The 22,525-nt window shown below is 40.7% G+C and overlaps 1 protein-coding gene across 8 annotated transcripts in view; it reads left to right on the top strand.

Moving 5' to 3' along the window:
* The window catches only part of ANK3 (ankyrin 3), a 333,783-nt gene that overhangs the window by 238,687 nt on the left and 72,571 nt on the right, over positions 1-22,525 (top strand). For all 8 annotated transcript variants that reach the window (XM_083149133.1, XM_083149134.1, XM_083149135.1 and 5 more), the window contains 2 exons: positions 10,935-11,058; positions 17,695-17,797. In XM_083149133.1, coding sequence (XP_083005259.1) covers positions 10,935-11,058; positions 17,695-17,797 — 227 coding nt within the window. The remainder of the gene's footprint in view (positions 1-10,934; positions 11,059-17,694; positions 17,798-22,525) is intronic.

The raw sequence follows: 22,525 nt of genomic DNA, 5'->3' as shown, positions 1-22,525 counted from the left end.
TAGTGGAACGCCGTGTCAGTAGCAGGTCAGTGGTATAATCTCAAAAAAAGTATCCTCTGCTTTATCTACTAATAGAAGTTGAGATAGTTGGACACCGTATGTAGAGAGTTTCTGGCTGATATAAGGGGGCTTCCAGGAGGGGCTCCAGGCTTTTGTGTATCAAGGACAAAGTATACAACAATGGGGTGATCATATGGTCTTGCTTCAGAGCTTTAAAGGTATTCTCTGAGATAATTACACATTCCTTTACCAGTATCTTCCCATTCTGGTTTATATGACATGGTGGGATTCTCTGTAAGCTTTCTGTGTTCATTCACATCACTCATTTGCCACTATATATTATCCTTATAGATATTGTAATAACATTGCCCTACCTTTCATTCATTTAACTATCAAGTGCTACTAAGGTTAGCTTTTTGTATGTCTTTATCTTATTCAGTGATAATTCCTCCCATCACACCGCTGTTGTCTACATCTGTAAACCTTGCCTTCTGATTACATTCTAAATTCACCTGTGAACACCAAGACAGTAGAGATCCAGAGGATTTGCCCCTGCACTTCACCCATTCTGCACTTTGCAAATGAGACACAGCGATTATGTTGTGTTGTGTTTTGGTTTTACATCTGGATTTCTTTCAAAATTGAGAAAAATCAACTAAATTGATGTATCATGGACATGTTTTTGTTATTTCAGATAACGGATTATTCCGTATTTCAGAATATTTTTATATTTCAATTATGTATTTTGAGGTATCTTGCATTTATATTGTATAAACACATCAAACACCTCAAATACACACAAATATATTCTATTTGTGCATAAAGCAAGGTTTCAGAACATGAAACAACGTTTGTGTAAAGTCTCAGGCACTGAATTGAAATGCCAAGCAATCATTTTCTTGCACATATTTAGTGCCAGTCACATATCATGTCCTCAGTAGTGCTGTTACATATCATGTCCTCAGTAGTGCTGGTACAGTTGTCCCCAGTAGTGCCAGTTACATATCATGTCCTCAGTAGTGCCAGTTCCATATCATGTCCTCAGTAGTGCCAGTTCCATATCATGTCCTCAGTAGTGCTGTTACATATCATGTCCGCAGTAGTGCTGGTACAGTTGTCCCCAGTAGTGCCAGTTCCATATCATGTCCTCAGTAGTGCCAGTTCCATATCATGTCCTCAGTAGTGCCAGTTCCATATCATGTCCTCAGTAGTGCTGTTACATATCATGTCCTCAGTAGTGCTGGTACAGTTGTCCCCAGTAGTGCCAGTTACATATCATGTCCTCAGTAGTGCCAGTTCCATATCATGTCCTCAGTAGTGCTGTTACATATCATGTCCTCAGTAGTGCTGGTACAGTTGTCCCCAGTAGTGCCAGTTACATATCATGTCCTCAGTAGTGCCAGTTCCATATCATGTCCTCAGTAGTGCTGTTACATATCATGTCCTCAGTAGTGCTGGTACAGATGTCCCCAGTAGTGCCAGTTACATATCATGTCCTCAGCATACCTCCCAACTGTCACGATTACAGCGGGACAGTCCCGATTTTCAGGTCCTGTCCCGCTGTCCCACCCGCGGCAGGCATTGTCCCGCTGCGGGGGGTGGCAGTTGGGAGACCCCCCAATCTAGTAGAATAGACGCTGTGCGCATGCGCACAGCGTCTATTCTCGTATGAAAATGAGGTTGCGGCTAATTAGCATAAGCCGCACCCTCATTTGCATACGCCCCGCCAGCCGCGCGAGTGTCCCTATTTCATCAGGACTGAAGTTGGGAGGTATGCCTCAGTAGTGCCAGTTCCATATCATGTCCTCAGTAGTGCTGTTACATATCATGTCCTCAGTAGTGCTGTTACATATCATGTCTTCAGTAGTGCTGTTACATATCATGTCCTCAGTAGTGCTGTTACATATCATGTCCTCAGTAGTGCTGTTACATATCATGTCCTCAGTAGTGCTGTTACATATCATGTCCCCAGTAGTGCCAGTTACATATCATGTCCTCAGTAGTGCTGTTACATATCATGTCCTCAGTAGTGCTGTTACATATCATGTCCTCAGTAGTGCTGTTACATATCATGTCCTCAGTAGTGCTGTTACATATCATGTCCCCAGTAGTGCCAGTTACATATCATGTCCTCAGTAGTGCTGGTACAGATGTCCTCAGTAGTGCTTTTAGCAAAAATAATAAAAAAAAAATCCACTTTCTGAAATGTATGGTTTTCGGAATAATATGGATAACGGATATTCGGATAAGGGATACTCAATCTGTATTAACACCAACAGTATTCCTCTCCAGTCAGATCTAAAATCGCAAGGGAGAAACTTCCATGCAATCCAACACATGCAAGATCTGTTTTTGAGATCGTAAATCCAAACTTGCGGGAAGACCTGATCCAGGGCTTGATTTAAAGGTTTGGGGTTTCACTCACCGTTTATTATTCAGATTACAGTTTCTACACAGTATATAGTAGCAGCATATTCCATGCACTTTACAGTAATGAACAAAACAGAGACTGAATAGAATAATAACACTGTTCAGAATATAATGACTTTTATGAAACCGGTATTAGCGTTGTACGGACAGTGTTCCTAATCCAGCCAGCTACCTATATGGCAGTGTGATATACGAATGGGTGTTACACAGACGCTACAATTGTACTGTGCTATGCGTTTTTGACTGTACAATGGTTCTATACAATTTTTCTTCCAGCTTGCTATGAGATGTGCACTTGGATGCATGTGATGAACCCATGTTTGTAATGTTAAATTTCAGATGTAGTCTAAAAAGTACGTGCAGCACGTACTTTTTTAGACATACAATATCGGGCTCCAGGGAACATAAACACCATCCAATAATTGTACATAAGATGCAATTTGTGCTTAAAAAGTACAAAACGCATTCGATAATTGTAGCGTCTGTGGGCACCTTAAGGCAGTAACAACACAGTGCATATTAGACTTGCAGGCTGTGACAACCACTGTATTGCAGATGTCCCATGCTCGCAGCTGCAGAGGGATTGTACCTTTAAAAAGGCTCAGATTACAAGAAAACAAAATCCACACCCCCTGGCAGATCCCTATTTACATACAAATACTTGAAGGGCTCACATTTAAACACCATTCACTGCTTGCTGAGTTTTGCCAAAGGAGTGTGTGAAGAAGCTTTAAATGGATGTCTGCTGAGTGATCAGCCCGGATCAAGTTCTCCCCCTCGGATGACTGCTGTTGCCTATTTGATTCCCCCTTTCTGGCTGTTTTTGTCGCTGTGTTTTGTCGCACAAGTTTCAAAAGGGTTTTGGTCTGTGAGGATTATTGCCAGCGGAGAATAAGGCGCATTGAGAGATGTCTGGAATATGTAGTCACATGGGCAAGTTAACAGGACCCTGCGAAACATAATTTTCTCTGTGCTGTTTTGGATTAATTCTAATTCACCCTTTAAGGACTACAAGGGATTTCCGGAAAAAAGCTCTTTATATCCCAATGGCCCTCCTAACAAGTAAGAGTTATACGCTGTGCATTGATTTTGCTGTGGTTGTAGGATGCAGAAAGTACACCCTGTAGCTTTTAAGCCCGTCTCTTAAAATAAAATGGGAGAGGCGGAAAGATGATCTATTCTTTATAAGTATACTTTTGTGAGTGCTCGCACGCTGTGTATTTTTAGATGGTTTCTGGCCAGTTAAACACGGAGTCCATCTGTGGCTTCCTGAATGGAAACTCTGGGTTTGAATGATCCCTGTGAAGGAGAAGTGGAAAGGAGATTGCATTAATGACGAGGCTCTGTAGTCTCTGTAGAAAGGTAATAATAACCGGTTGTTAAACAGAAAGGGAGAGAGAATATAGTTTCCCTGAACTTTGCCTTACCTGCTGGCTTTGCAATGGAAAAAACAATTAGGAGTGAGAGCACAGATAAAGGTTTGGAGTTGGACCTCATGTCACTGCTGGAATGCAGCAGCTGCCTGTAACCTGAGGTGCTAACCCTTTGTTGTCTGCTTCCCTTTGTAATGAAAGGGAAATGTCTTTAAGATGTCCATTTGTTAACATTTTAATTGGCTGCGGAATAATCATTTGCATTTATTCGGCAATGACATTTTGGCTGTTCTAGGGAATGCCGCATCTCTATATAGTATGTTTATATAGTGTCCACGTATTCCGCCATGCTTTTCAGAGAATATTACAGTCATTCAGTACCTGCTCCTATGTTCCCTTCCACATGGATATGGACAGACACACACACACACACACACAGTAGGGAGAACCAGGAGGAAACCCACACAAACACAACGAGAACATGTAAACTACACACATATATTACCCACAACTTAAAGGAACTGGACACACGGACTGTAATCCATGCTGCCTATAGCCAATTTACTTAGTGAGAAGTTCTATCAGTCGCTTTGTTAATCCAGTATTCATGCTGGGCAAGGAAAAAGGAAAAATGCATTTGTTACATTAATTTGTAACCTGAGCAATGTACAGTATACAGGAATATCCTGCCATGCTAAGATATATTGTTCCTGTGTGATTGTTGCTGATTTGACAGAGAACTACAAACCTGTAATGTGGGAGGAGAAGCTTGTGGTTGGCTGCCAGTGAAGTGATCATGTGATCTACTCTTGCCTGCAGACCTCCCAGAAGTACAGTGTGTGACTGCTTTAGGGTGAAAGGACGTTATTGAAATGTTTACATGAGGCTTGATAGTGCTGATAGTCAGGAGTCATGACTTTACCTTGTTAGAAAGGAAGGAGATAAACTCAACCTTCAGTCGGTTTACTATGAAAATAGATTCACTTTTTAAGTTGTTGTGTGATCTACAATGATATATCTTATAATTACCAGGTATGTTGCAATTGCCACCTACATATGGCTGTATTCTTTTTTTTTAAAAGAGCGCAGTAAGTAAAAATTGGCATTATTGTAGATTAAAGGCTGTGTATTTTTAGATAAACGAAATAATGGACATACTGCACTACATTTGTTTAGGAAACTGCTAGATTTCTTGTTGGGAAGTCTGATATTTTCATACAGATCAATATTTGCGCATCACACTAAAGGCCCCCACACACTAGAAAGATCTGCGATCATAAGATGTGCGCATAAATTAGCCTTGAAATCTTTTGTCCGTCCCAGACAAAAGATTTCAGGCAGGCGCACATCTTTACCAAAGATTTTTATTAAGATCCCGTGTGCGTTCCTATGGATCTTTTGTTAAATCTTCTGATCTTTCATGCAGCACGTAAGATCAGAAGATTTAGCGAAAGATCCACGGGAGCGCACAGCGGACCGATATCGGACGATTTTCGGACGATCATCGGTAAACATCAGATGATTTATTGGAAATCGGTCATTCGGCAAAAAAATCGTTCTAGTGTGTGGGCAACCTTCAGATTCTCATTCTGGAGCTTGGTAAATCTGACAGATTTGCATTCCAGAGCTTAGTATATCAGAAAGGTATGCAGATTTACCGGAAACGGATGAACCCACTGTCATTCAATACAGTAGGGATTAGGAACCTTCAGCCCTCCAGCTGTTGTTGAACTACACGTCCCAGCACGCACTACAACAGTTTTAGCATGGCCAAATTGCAACACTTTAGCAGAGCATGCTGGGATGTGTAGTTCACCAACAGCTGGAGGGCCAAAGGTTCCTAATCCCTAGTGTATTGCATGACAGTGGGTTCATCCGTTTCCGGTAAATCTGAAGACCTGTCTGATTTACTAAGCTCTGGAATACAAATTTGTCCGATTTACCAAGCTCCGGAATGCCAACCTGTCAGATATACGAAGCTCCGGAATGCCAATTTGTCAGATATACCAAGCTCCGGAATGCGAATCTGTCGGATTTACCAAACTCTGGGATGCCAATTTGTCAGATATACCAAGCTCCGGAATGCCAATCTCTCAGATATAACAAGCTCCGGAATGCAAATCTGTTGGATTTACCAAGCTCCGGAATAGGAAGCACACGGGCAGTGCTGTCCACACTAGTAGGTGCATGTTGATCCCCCTTTGGGAGCCAATAATATTTAATCAATTGATCTCACATTTTACAAATACTTCTATGTTTTCCCAACCAGTCCTAACATTAGCTTCTGAGCAGATAAATCCTACATCTCCCTATATCATGGACCCCACCAATTGCACATACCTCACCTGCCCTCTATGATAGCCTTGCACTGGCTTACTCCAAGGATAAATAATGAAAAGTAGTAAACTATTGTTTTGTATACTAAACAATACAGTATACAAGGAGAGAAACAAGTCAAAATGTGCTCCAAGTACCGGTTCTATGTAATTCTTGCTCAAGCTTTTTGGGTTCCAATCAGTGGTGGCTCGTACCTTCTTGGGGGAGGGGGGCTACTGCGATGCAGGCACCCCCCAGTCGCCGCAGCCGCTTCCTCTCCTCCAGTCCCCGACGCCTGTGCTATGATGAAAGGCGCCGGGAGACTGGCGCATGCGCAGTACAAACATCTGTACTGCACATATGGCCAGCTTCTAAGGGCTGCTTCGGCAACAGCCCATAGAAGGGAATCATGGTCCCGGCGCCTGTATAATACAGATGATAGGCACCAGGATCGGCACCGATGTAGGTACTGCACATGCGCAATAGGGAAAATTTGCTCGGCAGCCCACAGAAAGGCGTCCCGAAGGGAGGTAACACCTCCCAATGGGACTGCCAATAGGAAGTCACTGCCAGTCACGTTGAAGCCAGTGCAATCTCACAGACTGCTTCTGGCTTCACTACAGTGGCAGATTTTACCTGGGGGGTCTGCAGCCCATAGGTAAAAACCGCCACTGGTTCCAATTATTATTTTTTTTTAAAGGATAAATATTTATTCAAGTGATGTCAAGGTTTAATTTTTACAAGCAAGAAAGTTAATAATTCTTTAAACAACAGCTGAACAGAGCAGGAAGCCGATCAGCCAGTCTGCTAGGTGTCTGTGTTCTGAAGTCATCAAATAGTCTGTGTTATGTTTGCCAAACTAACATGAAATCATTACTATTCATGTATCATTGCACTGTACAATGACATACATCCCTTAGGATAGTGCTGATTCCAGTGTACAGTTTTATTATACATGGCTTAAATTCTGGTGTTCCACTTTTTGTAGCATTTTTATTATATTTTCTCTGTACCATACACGTACCTGCTTTACAACAACATAAACAAATCTTTGATAAACTGCACTAAAATATTGAAGAGTAAATGTCATTTGCAAACAGCAATAAGTACGGAAACAAAATGTTTCTTCGTTGTCTTAAGTTTGCCAACTGCCCTCCATGCAGGTTTGAAAGTTCGCCCCCACATCACAAACTTCGGAAACACCCTTATACTTACACAGATGTGTGGTTGCTCCAGAAAATGCAGATGGAGGAAACCTTAAAACGATCAAGGTCCAAACTACTTTCACTTTTATTTGCGTTCCGCTCCGAATGTTCTGCATGGGCTGAATAACAGAACATATTAGGGATGTCTTGGAGCTCTAAGTTAGAGCTACAAGAAAGCTCTAAGAAAGATACTGAAAAGAAGCAGTTAGGCCCCGTACACACGGGGGGATATATCGCTGAGCGATATATCGCTCGCGATGAGCGATATACCACTCAGTGTCCCATTTGCATCAGCGACCAGAGATGGTTGCTGATGAAAAAGAAACTGCCGGGGGAGCCCGGTAGTGGAAATCAGCTGGTCGCAGGAGCATGTTCCTGCGACCAGCGATCACTACGGGGGAGAAAACGTGAGCGCGCACCCGGCGATATATCGCTGGTGCACACTCCCATCGCGGGCAATATGGACGCTCAGTGACCATATTTCCCACGATATTATACAAAATCGCCCCCGTGTGTACACAGTATAAGGGGATAAATCACATCAGTATTGGTAAGGCTCATACAGTAAAATTAAAGTATAACATGGAAAAACATATGACAATGATAAGACCCCATACACTTGTCCGATTTGGGCCCAATTTCACCTGATTCCGATGCATGGGTGCCCAATTTTTTTTTTGAGACTACGTATAACATATCAAAATATAAGCCTTTAAAGCAGTGGTTCCCAAACTGTGTGCCGCGGCTCCCTGGGGTGCCTCGGGACACATGCAGGGGTGCCGCGGGTTGGTGGTCCAGGACCAACTCAAATTATTAATGGTTAATTATTTATGAGCAAAACCAGTGCTGGTGGCTGCCAATCATAGAATGTGTACAAACAGAAGCAAATCCTGCCGTTTACCACATAACTGCCGCTAAGAATCGCATATAAACCCAATCTACTTAATTTTTTTGGGACCTAGGGGTGCCGTGAAAAAAATTCTGATTCTCTAGGGTGCCGTGAATCAAAAAAGATTGGGAACCCCTGCTTTAAAGAATTAGGCTGTTGTTAAAATGTCGACATTCAGGATGTCAGCAGGTTCAGAATATCAGCATTTAACATTTGTGGCTTATGCTTCGGGTAGTGGGAGGCTAAAATAGGATTGTTGACATTCTGAAAATGTCAACATTATGCCAGTGTCAACATCCGCAGAGTCAAATGTAGCTTTCACATCACACTTTTAAAACGGTATATTGCCGTTTTTTTGCCTTTTAAAACGTTTAAGGCTGCAGTGTGAAAGTGTCATAGTTGAAATACCAGTTAAAGTTAACTGGTATTTCAACACGTTTAAAAAGCAGAGTCCTACCCGTTTTAAAGCCAATTCAGAGCCGTTTTTTGTGCTGTCTGAATGGCACTGAAATGGTATTTAGTAAAAAATAAAGGTTAGAGCACTGTGATAGGCTGTCCCTTGTCTTGTGTCCCTTCCCTGAACCAGGAAATAAGCTGTGGGTAGAATCGTGTTCAGAGGTTAAACGGCTTGACTGGTGATGTGAATGGTACTTAAACGGTATTTTTAAATGGTAATCTGATGCAATATGAACACTAGACCCGTTTAAAATACCATTTAAAATTACAGTTTTTCAAAACATTTCAAAATGTTTTATGTGATGTGAAAGCTACAAAAGAGAAAGAATGACATTGTTTGTGATCCACATTGTGAATGATGACTCACATGTGTAGTTCATTGTGGACTAATTAAGAAGCACAGTTTTTTGTAGCACAATAAAACAAAGTGTTCAACTGCGGTATTGACATGGCGTCTGCCTCTTCCCCACATGCAGTTGTGAGGAGACTGCAGCAAGCAATGGAAGAAGACCCGGGGAAACTGCTGCAAAAATATTCAACTTTGTTTTCTTGGCAAAAATGGTTGAATATGAATGTTAAAAAGTTAATGGACATTTCCTTTGATTTCATGAAGCCTGCACTAAAATTAAAAGCAAATGAATTGTTGTGAATGTGAGAGTCGAATATGAAAGTTGAATGTGTTTCCATAAGTGTTACGTAATAGTGCGCATTACACTATAATAAGTTTTATGTGCAGAGTCCAAAAAAATATGCGCTTGCACATGCACAGACCCCCCACCGTCAGAAATGGGCCAAATTCGCCCTTTTCCGAATGGAGTTGAATAGGGTCCATTATGTGATAGGACTATCTACAACTTGGATCCTTACTGTGCACATCGCTCCCACTAAGGAGATAGTCTGGACATTGACTAACATTTAACATCTCTGAGCTCATTACAATAAGGACTCATTTTTAGTGGACTCACTTCCACTTACTTTTATGATCTGGGAACGGCAGATTTGGAGCATTTACATATGATCAAAGGAATCAGCCACAGTACTATGGTGTTTCTGGTTTGCTGTTTATATTGCCCCTGATGAAGTCATGATAATGACGAAATGCGTTGGATTTAGTGCGTTTATATGTTGACACCTGACATCCAAAAATAATTTCTACTGTGATGTTGTATTGTATCTGCTAGTCTACATTTCGTTATGCCCTAGGGCAATTTTTAATATATATTACTTTTTATAAAGTTGCCCTCTGAACTTCTCTTTTGTGTGTATATATATATATATATATATATATAGAAGAAGGAGAAATCCGGCACTCTACCAATGGTAAAAGCTATGCTTGCTCCGGTGCCTTCCCAGGTGCTGAGACCCAATGTAGAAGAGATGGCAATAAGGCGTCACTCGGAGACTGTACGAAATTTCAAAGCTTTAATGTGGTCACCACATTAAAGCTTTGAAATTTCGTACAGTCTCCGAGTGACGCCTTATTGCCATCTCTTCTATATATATATATATATATATATACATATTTCTTTTTACAAATAATTTCTGTTCAAAATCATTTTCAGAAAATTATTTCATTGTATTCTAATATTGTATTATTATTATTATTATTACATTCTGGTATAATATTTGTATTTCTTGTTGCTGATTGCTCAGTGATTCTGCACTTTATAATAATTGCATCCTTACTAATGGTTCCTCTTACTCTTTCTGGATTGTTAAACATTTGCATTTAACCCAATATAACATGGTAGTGAAGAGGCATATGCTCAAGAATTGGTTTTAAAAATAAAAAAAGGTATTGAAATGGATTAACAACGGCTCATCCATCCAGTGATCTCGCTGTATGATCAGTCTTCGTTACATGCATTCAATTTACCACCCAAAAGTAACAAGTAGACAGCTTAACAATATAAGTCCTACAAAAAGTGGTTTTAGTGGAAAGCTGAGTGACACACAGAGCTGTATGTTCTTCTGTACTCCGTCACGTAATCCAAGGTAATATCACCTTTTTCATAGTAAACCCTTTTTTGAGCATCATCATTTTAACACTTCAGTTATTTGTATGATTTATTTTTACAAGTCTCTGTTGTGTTTCCCGATGTCTGTGCGCATTATTGGGATTCTTGTATGGAAAATGACCTCGGGCTCTCTGATGTCATTGATTAGATGTCTGGCTGCTCGCAGAGAGGATTTCCTAACCCATCATCACAACGAGAGGTTGTTTTAAATGGCACATATTGTTAAATGGTAAATCTCCCTCCTTAGGTGAAGATGCAATGACAGGTGACACAGACAAATACCTTGGACCACAGGATCTGAAAGAACTAGGCGATGATTCTTTGCCCCAAGAAGGATATATGGGCTTCAGTTTAGGAGCTCGATCTGCCAGGTAAGTCTTTATGTATGTATATATATGATATATGTACATGTGTCTATTCCATGCTACTCCATTGAAATCCATTTTTTTGCATTATTTTCATTTATTGCAGTCTTCAAATGTATGATAATCCCAACACTAAATAAGGGAATAAGCTACTAGACCTGATTTGGTTGTTTAATGTGCACAGAATAAACATGCATTTATGACATCATTGTTTGCGGATACATAGGGAATCTAATTATTGTGCTCATGATACTGTATATATACTTTGGACAGCAATGTTTGAGCCTGGGCAGTTTACATGCTAATTACTGTACTTTATCTCGTTACCCAGTCCAGAACCCACTACAACCACAACTACATAGCAAAAGCGCATGTGTTTTCTCATAGTGTTGGGTACTGGGTAAAGGAGATACGAAATCCTAGGGATGTACTGTATGTAATAACTTTTGATTTGCTTGACTTGGAGTAAATTCAACAATATATCTTCAAAGTTTAAAGTGTCAATGTATGGTATATGGTCACTAGGTCGACAAGGGGAAAGTCGACATGCATTGGTTCGACCAATGAAGGTCGACACACCTAAAGGTCGATGTGTGCTCAGGTCAACAGGTCACTAGGTCGACACCTGCATTAAGTGGGCTAGGTGGACAGTCAAAAGGTCAGCATGGGCTTTTTCACGTTTTTCTCAGCCCACATGTGCTGACAGGCGGTATTTCATGCCCTACCTTTCACTAGGGCATGGTGGGAGAATAGAATAGTGTGCCGAGCGGACGTGGTGTTCTCTTTTAGTGTCCTTGTCGACTGTGTTGACATTCGGGATGAAAAAGCGTGAAAAAAACTGTCAACATTTTGACTGTCGATTTAGCCCATGTCGACATAATGCAGGTGTCAACATAGTGGCCTGTCCACCTAAGCCCATGTTGACCTTCAGGTGTGTCGAACTTGATGCGCATTTCGACCTTCAAGTGGTTGGCCCAATGCATGTGGAACTTCAGTCTATCGACCCAATGACCCAATTAAGATTATAGGCTCCCCAGGGAATGTTGGGAATAATTACATAGTCTATGTACAGCGCTGTGAAATAAGATTGGCGCTATGCCAATAAACAATGTACGGTACTTATGTAGTATCTGGGCTGCCGATTTTGTGATTGTATGCCTTACCTCAAGGCATACAATCAGATGCGATGCGATGCGATGCGATTTTGCATAGGATTCAATGTTAAGAAGGTCCTGTTCATTTCCCCACTATCCAAGTGGGCATAGAGTTGATTTTATATAGCGTGGCGAGCGCAGCGAGCCACCGAGCCCGAAGCGTGGCGAGCGAAGCGAGTCCCGCGAGGGGACGCATATTTCTTAAAAAGTATTCTGTGTCCCCTCGCGGGGCTCGCTACGCTCGCCACGCTTCGGGCTCGGTGGCTCGCTACGCTCGCCACAGGTTTATATCCAACTCCATGCCCACTTGGATAGTGGGGAAAGGAAAAAGACCCCTTTTTCCTATTGAATTCTATGTTAAAATGGACTCAGACCATTTTAACATTGAATCCTATGGAAAAATCTTGACCATCGCATCGCATACGATTTGGTCGCATGCGATGCGATGCGATCCGATGCGATCCGATTTCTAAATCGGACGCCCAGATACTGCATAAGTACCCAATGTACATTTATGGTAATAAGAACATACTTATCTACTGTCTATATTGTCCAGGAGGCTCCTAAATGTGAGGTGGCTCTCCTGGACTCTGGCAGCAGTAGGAAAGTCTCCTGTAATCTGTTGATTGCTGCCCACTTTCCAAATGAATTGGGCATACTTGGCAGTATGATAATGCCATACCCAGCACCTGGCTGACTCCTTCTAAAAGAGGCAGCACAAAAATTGGGAAGTCTGAATAGTCCCACACACTAGGTGATATTGTTCACAATATTGCTTAGAAAGGGCATTCTGAGCCATAAGGTAAACAATATCGCTTAATGTGTACACTATAAATCGTTAACATTACGCGCTCCTGTGCGTCATTATGACCCTCTTCCTAACTAAGAATAAGCATTGCTTTTGTTATGGCCCCTACACACGGAGTGATGTATGGGGCATTTTCTAAGTGATCTAGTTAGATCGCTTAGAAAATGCCCTGAAATCGCCTTGTTTGTAGCCCTGTTACAGTCTAAATTCCCTATTTCTCCATTTCCCTAATTCACTAACATTAATTGATCAGTATGTTTATTGGTTAATGCAGTGGTTCCCAAACTGTGTGCTGTGGCACCCTGGGGTGCCTTGGGGGACTTGCAGGGGTGCCCTGGGTTGGTTGTCCAGGACCAATTCAAGTTTTTTATGTCCATTATAATAGTCAAATTGTGGAGAAACAGAAGTGAATCCTGTCCATAGTATAGCCTTCAATTCTCTGTTTGATGCGGTTCTAGAATTGTGCATGGCCTCTCCCACTGTCTCGATGACCCATACGATGCAGGACCCTTCTCTATGCTGATGTTCAAACTACCTCTCTGCAAGTCTAAGTTACTTCTAGTGTCGCAGTCGGTGCAGCTTACAATCATACTTGTGCTTAAATCAGCTTTTGAAGCCTATTTCACAAATCAGTATATAATTAAAGTAACTTAAGACTACTTCCTAGTTGGCTATTTCTAAAGCCCAGTAAATAATTATTCTTTTATTGTAGTGCCTTCTAATACAATAACAATTTCCTAAAGTATCCTTAATTATTCTGAGGAGTAAGCTCGCTGGTTTGGCTTAAGAAGATCTTTTGGTCTTTTTGCACATATTACAGGGTTGCCTACCCTCCCGGTTTGGCCGGGAGGATCCCAAAAATCGGGTCCCCCTCCTGGCCCCCCGGAAAGGTGGGCAATCCTCCCGGATTCTCCCTCACCCTCCGCAATCTGCCTGGCCACCTCCTTGAATTAACGATTTGCGGCTTTTCGTAGGGAGGGGCTAAATATGCAAATCGTGCTATGTAGTCCCGCCCCCTCCTCGTGGTCCTGCAAATGGGGGGGGGGGTTCAAAAGTAGGCAAGTATGACATATTGGCATACCTATTAATTTCATAGGAAATCCTCACTTTCTTGCAGAGTAAAGTTATTTTTACCTTTGTATGGTTCTCTGGTGAAACGCAACGCCCATCGATTTATCAGGATATTACACTTTGCGTGTGGAATTTAGGCCTGTTAATGCTCCAGTGTGTGAGATATTACTGTCTGTGTTCTCTGATTTTCTGTGAACAGTCACACACAGACTCACATTCTCTGTGAAGCTTATTCAAAGCCTGAGACAAACAGGCCAGTGTGATTGTGGAGATTACTGTCAGTGTTTTGGATTACAGAGCAGTTTGTTTGCTGACGGGCAAATGTTTAAGATAATTTCACTTTTCAGTCCCACAGTCCTATTTTTTCCGTTCATTTAAAAATGTGGGAATAAAATCTTTTTAGGTTGACTCACAACATCCTGATATTAGTTATTTATTAACAGTTTCTTATATAGCGCACACATATTCCGCAGCGCTTTACATAGAATATTTGAACATTCACATCAGTCCCTGCCCCAGTGGAGCTTACAATCTATATTCCCTACCACATGTACATGTACACGTACACTCATTCATTCTAGGGTTAATTTTTGTTAGGAGCCAAATAACCTACCAGTATATTTTTGGAACTGTTGTTGAAAGATGCAGTGGCGTAACTATAGCACCGCAGCCCCCGCGGTCGCGGGGGGGCGCTGTGCATATGGGGGCGCCGGGGGGGGGGGCTGCGGTGCTATAGTAATCCCCCCGCCCCCCATCCCCCGCATGCTTACCTGTCCGCGCATCCTGGCTCCCCTCCTGGCTTCAAGCAATGCTATGAAGACGGACCACGATAAAATGGTCGCCCCACAAAGCAGACTGTTCTCTGAAACTGTCTGTGGTATGGGGGCGGTCATTTTATCGTGGTCCGTCTGCATAGAATTTATTGAAGCCAGGAGGGGAGCCGGGACGCGCGGCTGGACAGGTAAGCATGCGGCAATGGGGGGAGGGGGCACGGGGGGCACGCCGGACGGACGGGCTGGCAGGGAGGGGGGCTCCCCCCATTAACGGCGGGGGGGGGCGCCCCAAACAAAGCTACGCCGCTGGAAAGATGATATAGATTGTATAGTATTTACAGTATCTTTTTTAAATTAATAATACTGTCATTTGATAATAAAGAATTTATGAAAACAAGTAAAATACCAAACTGAGTTTCCGGCACATTTTATTGAAAATGCAATGTACTGTATGATACTATTATGGCTAAATTCATTCATTATCAAAATTTTAGTTTGTTCTATTCTGATTTCATTTTGCTTACTCATTACCTTCACGTTATATACATAATATATATAGCCATGAATAAAATACCAATAACTATACACATACGGTATATTTGTATATAACGTAAAGGAAAAAGAGAATTGTTTGATCTGCTTAATCATTTATCATTTTTTTTACTTTTTTTTTTCCGTGTTCAAAATATTTTTTTAAATAGTCCAAAAATCAGGTAAGAAGGCATGTGAAATCCATTCATATTGTTGCTTTTAACCTTTGCTCATTTTCATTCATTATAGTCATTTTTGTGCAGTGGTGTGATCATTTTGTTTTTGGTTTATTTCAGTTTCAATGTTGATAAGTTGTCTATCTTTATAATCTACATTTTCCCCTCCACTAGCGAAAGTCTTTTTTTTTTATTCAACATACGTAGTTTAGAGCAGCGTTTCTTGTTTGCAGTAAAAAAAAAAAAAAACTTTATTGCTTAAGTTTGGTACACACTATACAATCCTCACATAAGATCAGATGTTAACTCATGATTTTTCCTTATGAGGAAACATCCCCTATCACGAATACACACTATAAAATTGTTCCTTCTAATACTCTATCCAAATGTATCTAATCTTTTAAGCATGCCCCAAGATCCAGTTCTCTGGCCTATTTATAAAACTTTTAAGGTGCCCACACACTACAGCGATTTTTTTTGCCGATTGGCCAATTTCCGACCATTCGGCCGATATCAATCGGATATCAGAATATTTAGCAAAATATCCATAGGAACGCACATGGGATCTTAAGAGATCCAATGTGCTCCCCCCCCCCCCCCTGCTTATATAGCAGCTTTCGATGTCTTTCAGCTTTCCACTTTGATACGAGACAGGTACGTGTACTCAGAATCCCCCGATTTCTTTTTTCACCGCTCTAATGTATTAGATTACCAGTGATTTCACAAACTTCCTTTACTGGATATGATTCATTGGGGCTGTGGCTCATATATTTGGTTTGGATCTAGGTCTACCTGCTAATCTAATTACTAATTTTGTTATTGGTTACGATTAAGCTGTTCCTTTTTTTTTATATATATACATATTTGTACCAATGCACTTGTTTATACTGTACTTTTTGTGTGTACATTCATACTTCAATAAAGAAATATTAAAAAAAAATTCTCAGATGATCTGCCAGATAATTGTATAGTGTGTATCCAGCATTAAACATCAAATTAGATGTAATATGTAAAGATATTCCAGGTCACGAAGGTGCTCAGCGGGAATGTAAAAGTGTGCACTAATCTATAGAGGGTGGAGGAAACCATTTTGTCAGAGTGTTAACTTAATGGAGTTGTGGCCTACCAATTAAACAGAAACCAGTTACACTGGCAGTAAATTGTCTTGAATATTGTTTTATATAGTACAACAAGATGGGCGTTAGGCAACGAGACTCCTGCATAGCAGCCCAATGGCACTGATATCTCAAAACATTTATTATTGCCAGCTAGATCAAAACCATTATACTGCTAAGTGCCCCATAGGGGTTTGACCTAGTTCTAATTTGATAGCACTTTGCTAAACATGAAAAGCTGCTCTTTCAAGGTGTAGTATTCTCATTTCTACTGGGGAAGAGCTCTTGTGTAAGGTGTATTGACATAACCAATGTGAATTCCCAACCAGAGTTTCAGATGTCCAATCAGAATGATTCATTCACCCATAGATTCATTTTCCTATTAAAGAACATGCAGATTCAGCCACTGGTATATTCCGGAGCATCACTGATAATTTTTATGTGAATTCCCTTTTGTATAGCAGTGAGAGTCCTGTTTAGCCCTCTATTTTCTACCGTTATCCAATTTGTGGCACCTCTCTGATGATTTAATCATGAAATGCATGTAGTGTTTTTGAAGCTTGAGTGACAGTGCCGTAGTAGATGTTTGGTTTTGGATTGCCTTTTAGTTGTAGGTTTTGGCATCGAGTCTAATGATCATGTACCTTCCAGGGTTAAATCTCACATCACACAAAATGTAAATGTTACTGTAAAAGACGAATGTATTATTTATATAAACCTGCTCAGTCAGCAATCCTGAGCTACTACCCCTGTATTTCCGCTACAAAGAATGAAATCATCCATCAAAATCATATTTTATATTATCTTAAACAAATATACAAATGTCTCTTTCTTGACAAACCTTTCAAAAAGGTCACAGTTTCTCTGATCACATTTATTTTTGTCATTCTCCACCTTGCCCTGGAAGTTGCATTCACTGTTTTCTTTTGTTTTTGTTTTTTTTGTTTTGTCTCGTCATTTATCCATCTCATTGTCATCTGCGTGTACTGTGGTAAATTGTAAATGCAACAACAGCCTCCGCTCCTTCAGTTCGGATAGGTCCTACACGCTGAACAGGAGTTCTTTTGCTCGGGACAGTATGATGATTGAAGAACTTCTTGCACCTTCCAAGGATCAGGTATGTACAGGTTTAATTCTTAATTCTTGTAAAATCAATGTTTTTTCTTCTTAATAGAATTAGATGGGAAGTGGGTGATCTTCAGATTATGGGGGGTATTTAATCATGGATGATATTTCCGTCTTAACATTCAACCTAATCAATGTTGCATCGGCAAAAAATGGCCGCCAATAATCGAAAATGCCCATGGATTCTACAATCCAGCGGGCATTTTCGACAACGCAGATTCGACTTTTAACAAAGCAAAATCTGCATATGCGAGTCCCGGCAATATTCATACAGATTGTAATTGATTGTGTAGCAGGATTTAAAGTGTTTTTTTTTTGTTTTTATTATTCAAATTGTCACTTTAAATCCTGCAACAAAGATCAGGAATTTTGTAAAATTTTACCTCCTGAAATAAATGTCTTCAATGTGTTTTTAGCTGGTTGTGGTATCTGGATGGCTCATCGACATGTCTAGGTCGATAGCCAATAGGTTGACACCATCGACCAAATGTAATAGGATGTGAGAATCAGAGATTTTAGAAGAGTCTTCCCAATTTTTTAAAGCGGCGACCATTTACACTACAAATCCAGGTATGCAAATTGCCATGTAATTGATTGGCGCTTTAAAAAAATTTGAAAACTCTCTCAAAATCTCCCACTTTCTTATTCTCACACCCTATTACATTTGACCAAATATGGTTGACATGCATATGGTCAACATGGTCAAAAGGTTGTTACAAGCTAAAGGTTGACATGGCTATGGGCCACACATAAAAAGGTCAATGTGAATTTTTTTAACTTCTTCATACTTTACCTGCCATGTGGAGATGGTAAAGTGGCCTGAAGCATTGTGAGTGAAGCAGTACATTGCTTCAGGGTCCACGTGCTCTGGTGTCAACATTCATAAACAAAAATGTGAAAAACAAATGTCGACTTTTTCTGCTTTTTTTGTTTTACCATTTTCCATTGTCGACCTAATGAACCGCACCAGCTGGATGTGACTTTAGAGAGTGACAGGCTATTTAATTTAGTTTTGTTTTACTATGAGTTTATATGGCATATAATACACAAAAACTGTAAAAACGGTAATAATATGAAATTAATGTAATATATGTTGTAGGGTTAACATACTCCTTGTAAGAAAGGTGAGAGTTATCACAACTACATACATACATTCTTAAACCACATGCTTCCCTTAATGTCCGTGCAAACAAAGCTAAAACAGATTTTGTTTGATCTTGCCGACACTTGATTCTGTTGACACTATACTGAAGTAAAACTCTTTGAGTGCTGAGTAAATTTGTGAAAATAGCCAAGCAAACATATTGATTCATCATAATGATCTGTAATGCTTACCTTATATAGGAAATATAATCTTTTTTCATAAAACCATTTTTATTTGAATTTATCTAACAAATGTGAGTGACGCTGGCATTTTTAGTGGATATTTTTAAAAAATCTCTCTCAGAGATGGTGGGACTTAAAGGGTTAAGGCACACTAACCATCCAGGAAGAAAATACTCGCTCAAGGCGAGTTTAGGCAGCGCTTGGGTCAATGAATAGAAACAAAAATTTGTTTATAAAGGTATAAATCTTTTACTGGTTAAAAATGCATATATACACAATATAGTAATACAATCATGAACATAAAACAGTAATATAACTGAATAAAATTGAGAAGGTGGGGAATAAAAGTAAACTGGAATTAACGGAAATAAAGTTAATAAAGGAATATCCCGCCTCAAAGGACATGTATTTGTGAGTAAATAGTGTGATCACTTGATTTGTGGAAAAACAGGTAAGTGCACTTTACCAATTGGAAGTTCTGGATCTTTGTAGAACAAATAGTGGTGGAAGCTGGATAAGTCCTCACAATGAATGCGGCTGCTGGTCGTGCCGCTGGAGGGGTCAGGGATCGCTGAATGGAATCAGTCCTCTGTGGTGAGGTGTGAGACCAGATGGAATGTGTCTCTAACACCAGAGGGATATTGTTGTGGCGATATGACCAATGGAGTTCCAGCAATATTAGAATGTGGCTTCCGTGACCCAGAGAAGGCCTCACCGGTGTAGATGTTGGTAACCAGTGGTGTCTGGGAGCACGGTGTCCGCCTTGTAGTATGGTATCCAGATAGACAATAATGGATGGATGTCCACAATGGGGTAGATCTCACAGTTGAGTCCTGAGGCTGGGGTAAGGCTGGGAAATCACCTCAGATCACCAGGTGATTTCCCAGCCTTACCCCAGCCTCAGGACTCAACTGTGAGATCTACCCCATTGTGGACATCCATCCATTATTGTCTATCTGGATACCATGCTACAAGGCGGACACCGTGCTCCCAGACACCACTGGTTACCAACATCTACACCGGTGAGGCCTTCTCTGGGTCACGGAAGCCACATTCTAATATTGCTGGAACTCCATTGGTCATGTCGCCACAACAATATCCCTCTGGTGTTAGAGACACATTCCATCTGGTCTCACACCTCACCACAGAGGACTGATTCCATTCAGCGATCCCTGACCCCTCCAGCGGCACGACCAGCAGCCGCATTCATTGTGAGGACTTATCCAGCTTCCACCACTATTTGTTCTACAAAGATCCAGAACTTCCAATTGGTAAAGTGCACTTACCTGTTTTTCCACAAATCAAGTGATCACACTATTTACTCACAAATACATGTCCTTTGAGGCGGGATATTCCTTTATTAACTTTATTTCCGTTAATTCCAGTTTACTTTTATTCCCCACCTTCTCAATTTTATTCAGTTATATTACTGTTTTATGTTCATGATTGTATTACTATATTGTGTATATATGCATTTTTAACCAGTAAAAGATTTATACCTTTATAAACAAATTTTTGTTTCTATTCATTGACCCAAGCGCTGCCTAAACTCGCCTTGAGCGAGTATTTTCTTCCTTTTTTGTACCAGTGAGAAGTGACTACCCTCACACCCTGGCAGCAGCTTACATTGTAGGATCAGCTCATTGTCAAAGCGCCTGAATATTCCCGGTGAATATTCCTTTCTGACACTAACCATCCAGGAACGGATAAGGATAGCCATACTTGAGTACAGATCCCATAAAACCTGGCCTGTTAAAGAATCTTAAATACGGAGACTGCTGTATTCTATTATAGAGTATTACTCATTTCGTAAAAGTTAATAACCCTTGGATTTATTTAAAGACACTTAATTTACTTTAATCAAAGCAGATTTGTTTGATATAGCCCTGATTGTGTGTAATATGTTTTACAGTCATTCTATACATTTTTCTTGGATCTATTATCCAAATTGTATACAGTATGTTTGAGTTTCCTGTGTAATGTTTTAGAAGTTAGCCCAGAAGATGCCTTTATTATATGTAACTGTTGCATAGCAATGTATACAGTGGTGTGACTGACCCCTATGCTTCTTCTATCATAAACAAACCTCATCGGTTCCCAGGCTTTGGGCCAAGCCGAGTGTATGCAGAGATTTATACAGTAATAGGAAGAATTTAGGGTATCATTCAGGAATAAATAGCATGTACTGACAAAGGGGAAGCTGACACATTTTGGAAATCTACAGCAGTTTAGGTACACATGTTTAATGCTGGCTGCCCTCTTTAATGATATCACAGTAGGGATGGCCATCGACCATCGATGATTCAAAATCATCAATGGTTTATGGCCGATGTTGAATACTTTTGCCATCGATGGGGGAGAACCAGATGGTTTGCCTACATCGATGGCACAGCTGCCCCTGGCACCCACGAAGCTCCACCCCTGTGTTTTTGATTGGCCAACAGGAATGTAAATGGGTATGGCATTCACAGACTGCCCCTGTAAACTGTCCTATTTACTATATATACGAGGGTGGATCAATAAGTACCTGTGTTTGAAGACAGGTGGCGTTGCTGAGGAAAGTTGGTATTACTATAGTACACTACCATATTTCAAACAACGCCATATCAAATTTCCCATTGATTCATAGGTTAGTTCTTTTTTCCACCACGACAATGCACCAGCTCCCTCATCCGGCGTTGTTTTAAAGATGGTAGTACACAATATTAATACTAACTTTCCTCAGCAACGCCACCTGTCTTCAAACACGGGTATTTATTGATCCACACTCGTGGATTTATTATCCACACATAATTAAAATGAAAACAAAATGTCACAGTTCATTGTTTTTTTTTAATTATTATAGCAAATTGGCAATCATCAAATAAGGGCTTATAATTAAAAATATGATAAGTATAAAATTAGGCAAAGGGGGGCAACTATTATTCTTGTGCCTAGGGTCACACTGACTCCTAAGGCTATTTCTAATTTTGCACTTTCAAAGCAGGTGCACACTCAGAGCACTATGCAGCCGATTAAGATCTGCACGGTGAGCAGAGAATTTGACCCCCTTTTTCGATAGTGGGGGAGTGCGCATGCGCATAGTCGCTTATGCGAATGTGCCCCCCCCTCAAACAAATGCCTTTGTCGAGTTTTACACTCACCGCGGCGTTCGCTAAACTATGGACAGGCAGGTGGCAGTCGCTGGGGCCTGCCCAGCATTTAATGGGTGTTCCCACAAAACTGGTGGGTGCACACCCTGAGAATAGGACACACAAGCAGCTTCTACTTATTAAAATGATATGCGGTTTGCCTGTATTCTGTGCGACCGCACCTGTACCTGTTTACGAAATGTTATGTTACATTGTTTACTAGAAAACAACCAATGACACATTATTGTAGCATTTTATAAGCA

The sequence above is a fragment of the Crinia signifera genome, chromosome 6 (genome assembly GCF_055691185.1).
Source record: "Crinia signifera chromosome 6, ASM5569118v1, whole genome shotgun sequence".
NCBI lineage: Eukaryota > Metazoa > Chordata > Amphibia > Anura > Myobatrachidae > Crinia > Crinia signifera.
This window is presented reverse-complemented; position numbering and strand designations above follow the sequence as displayed.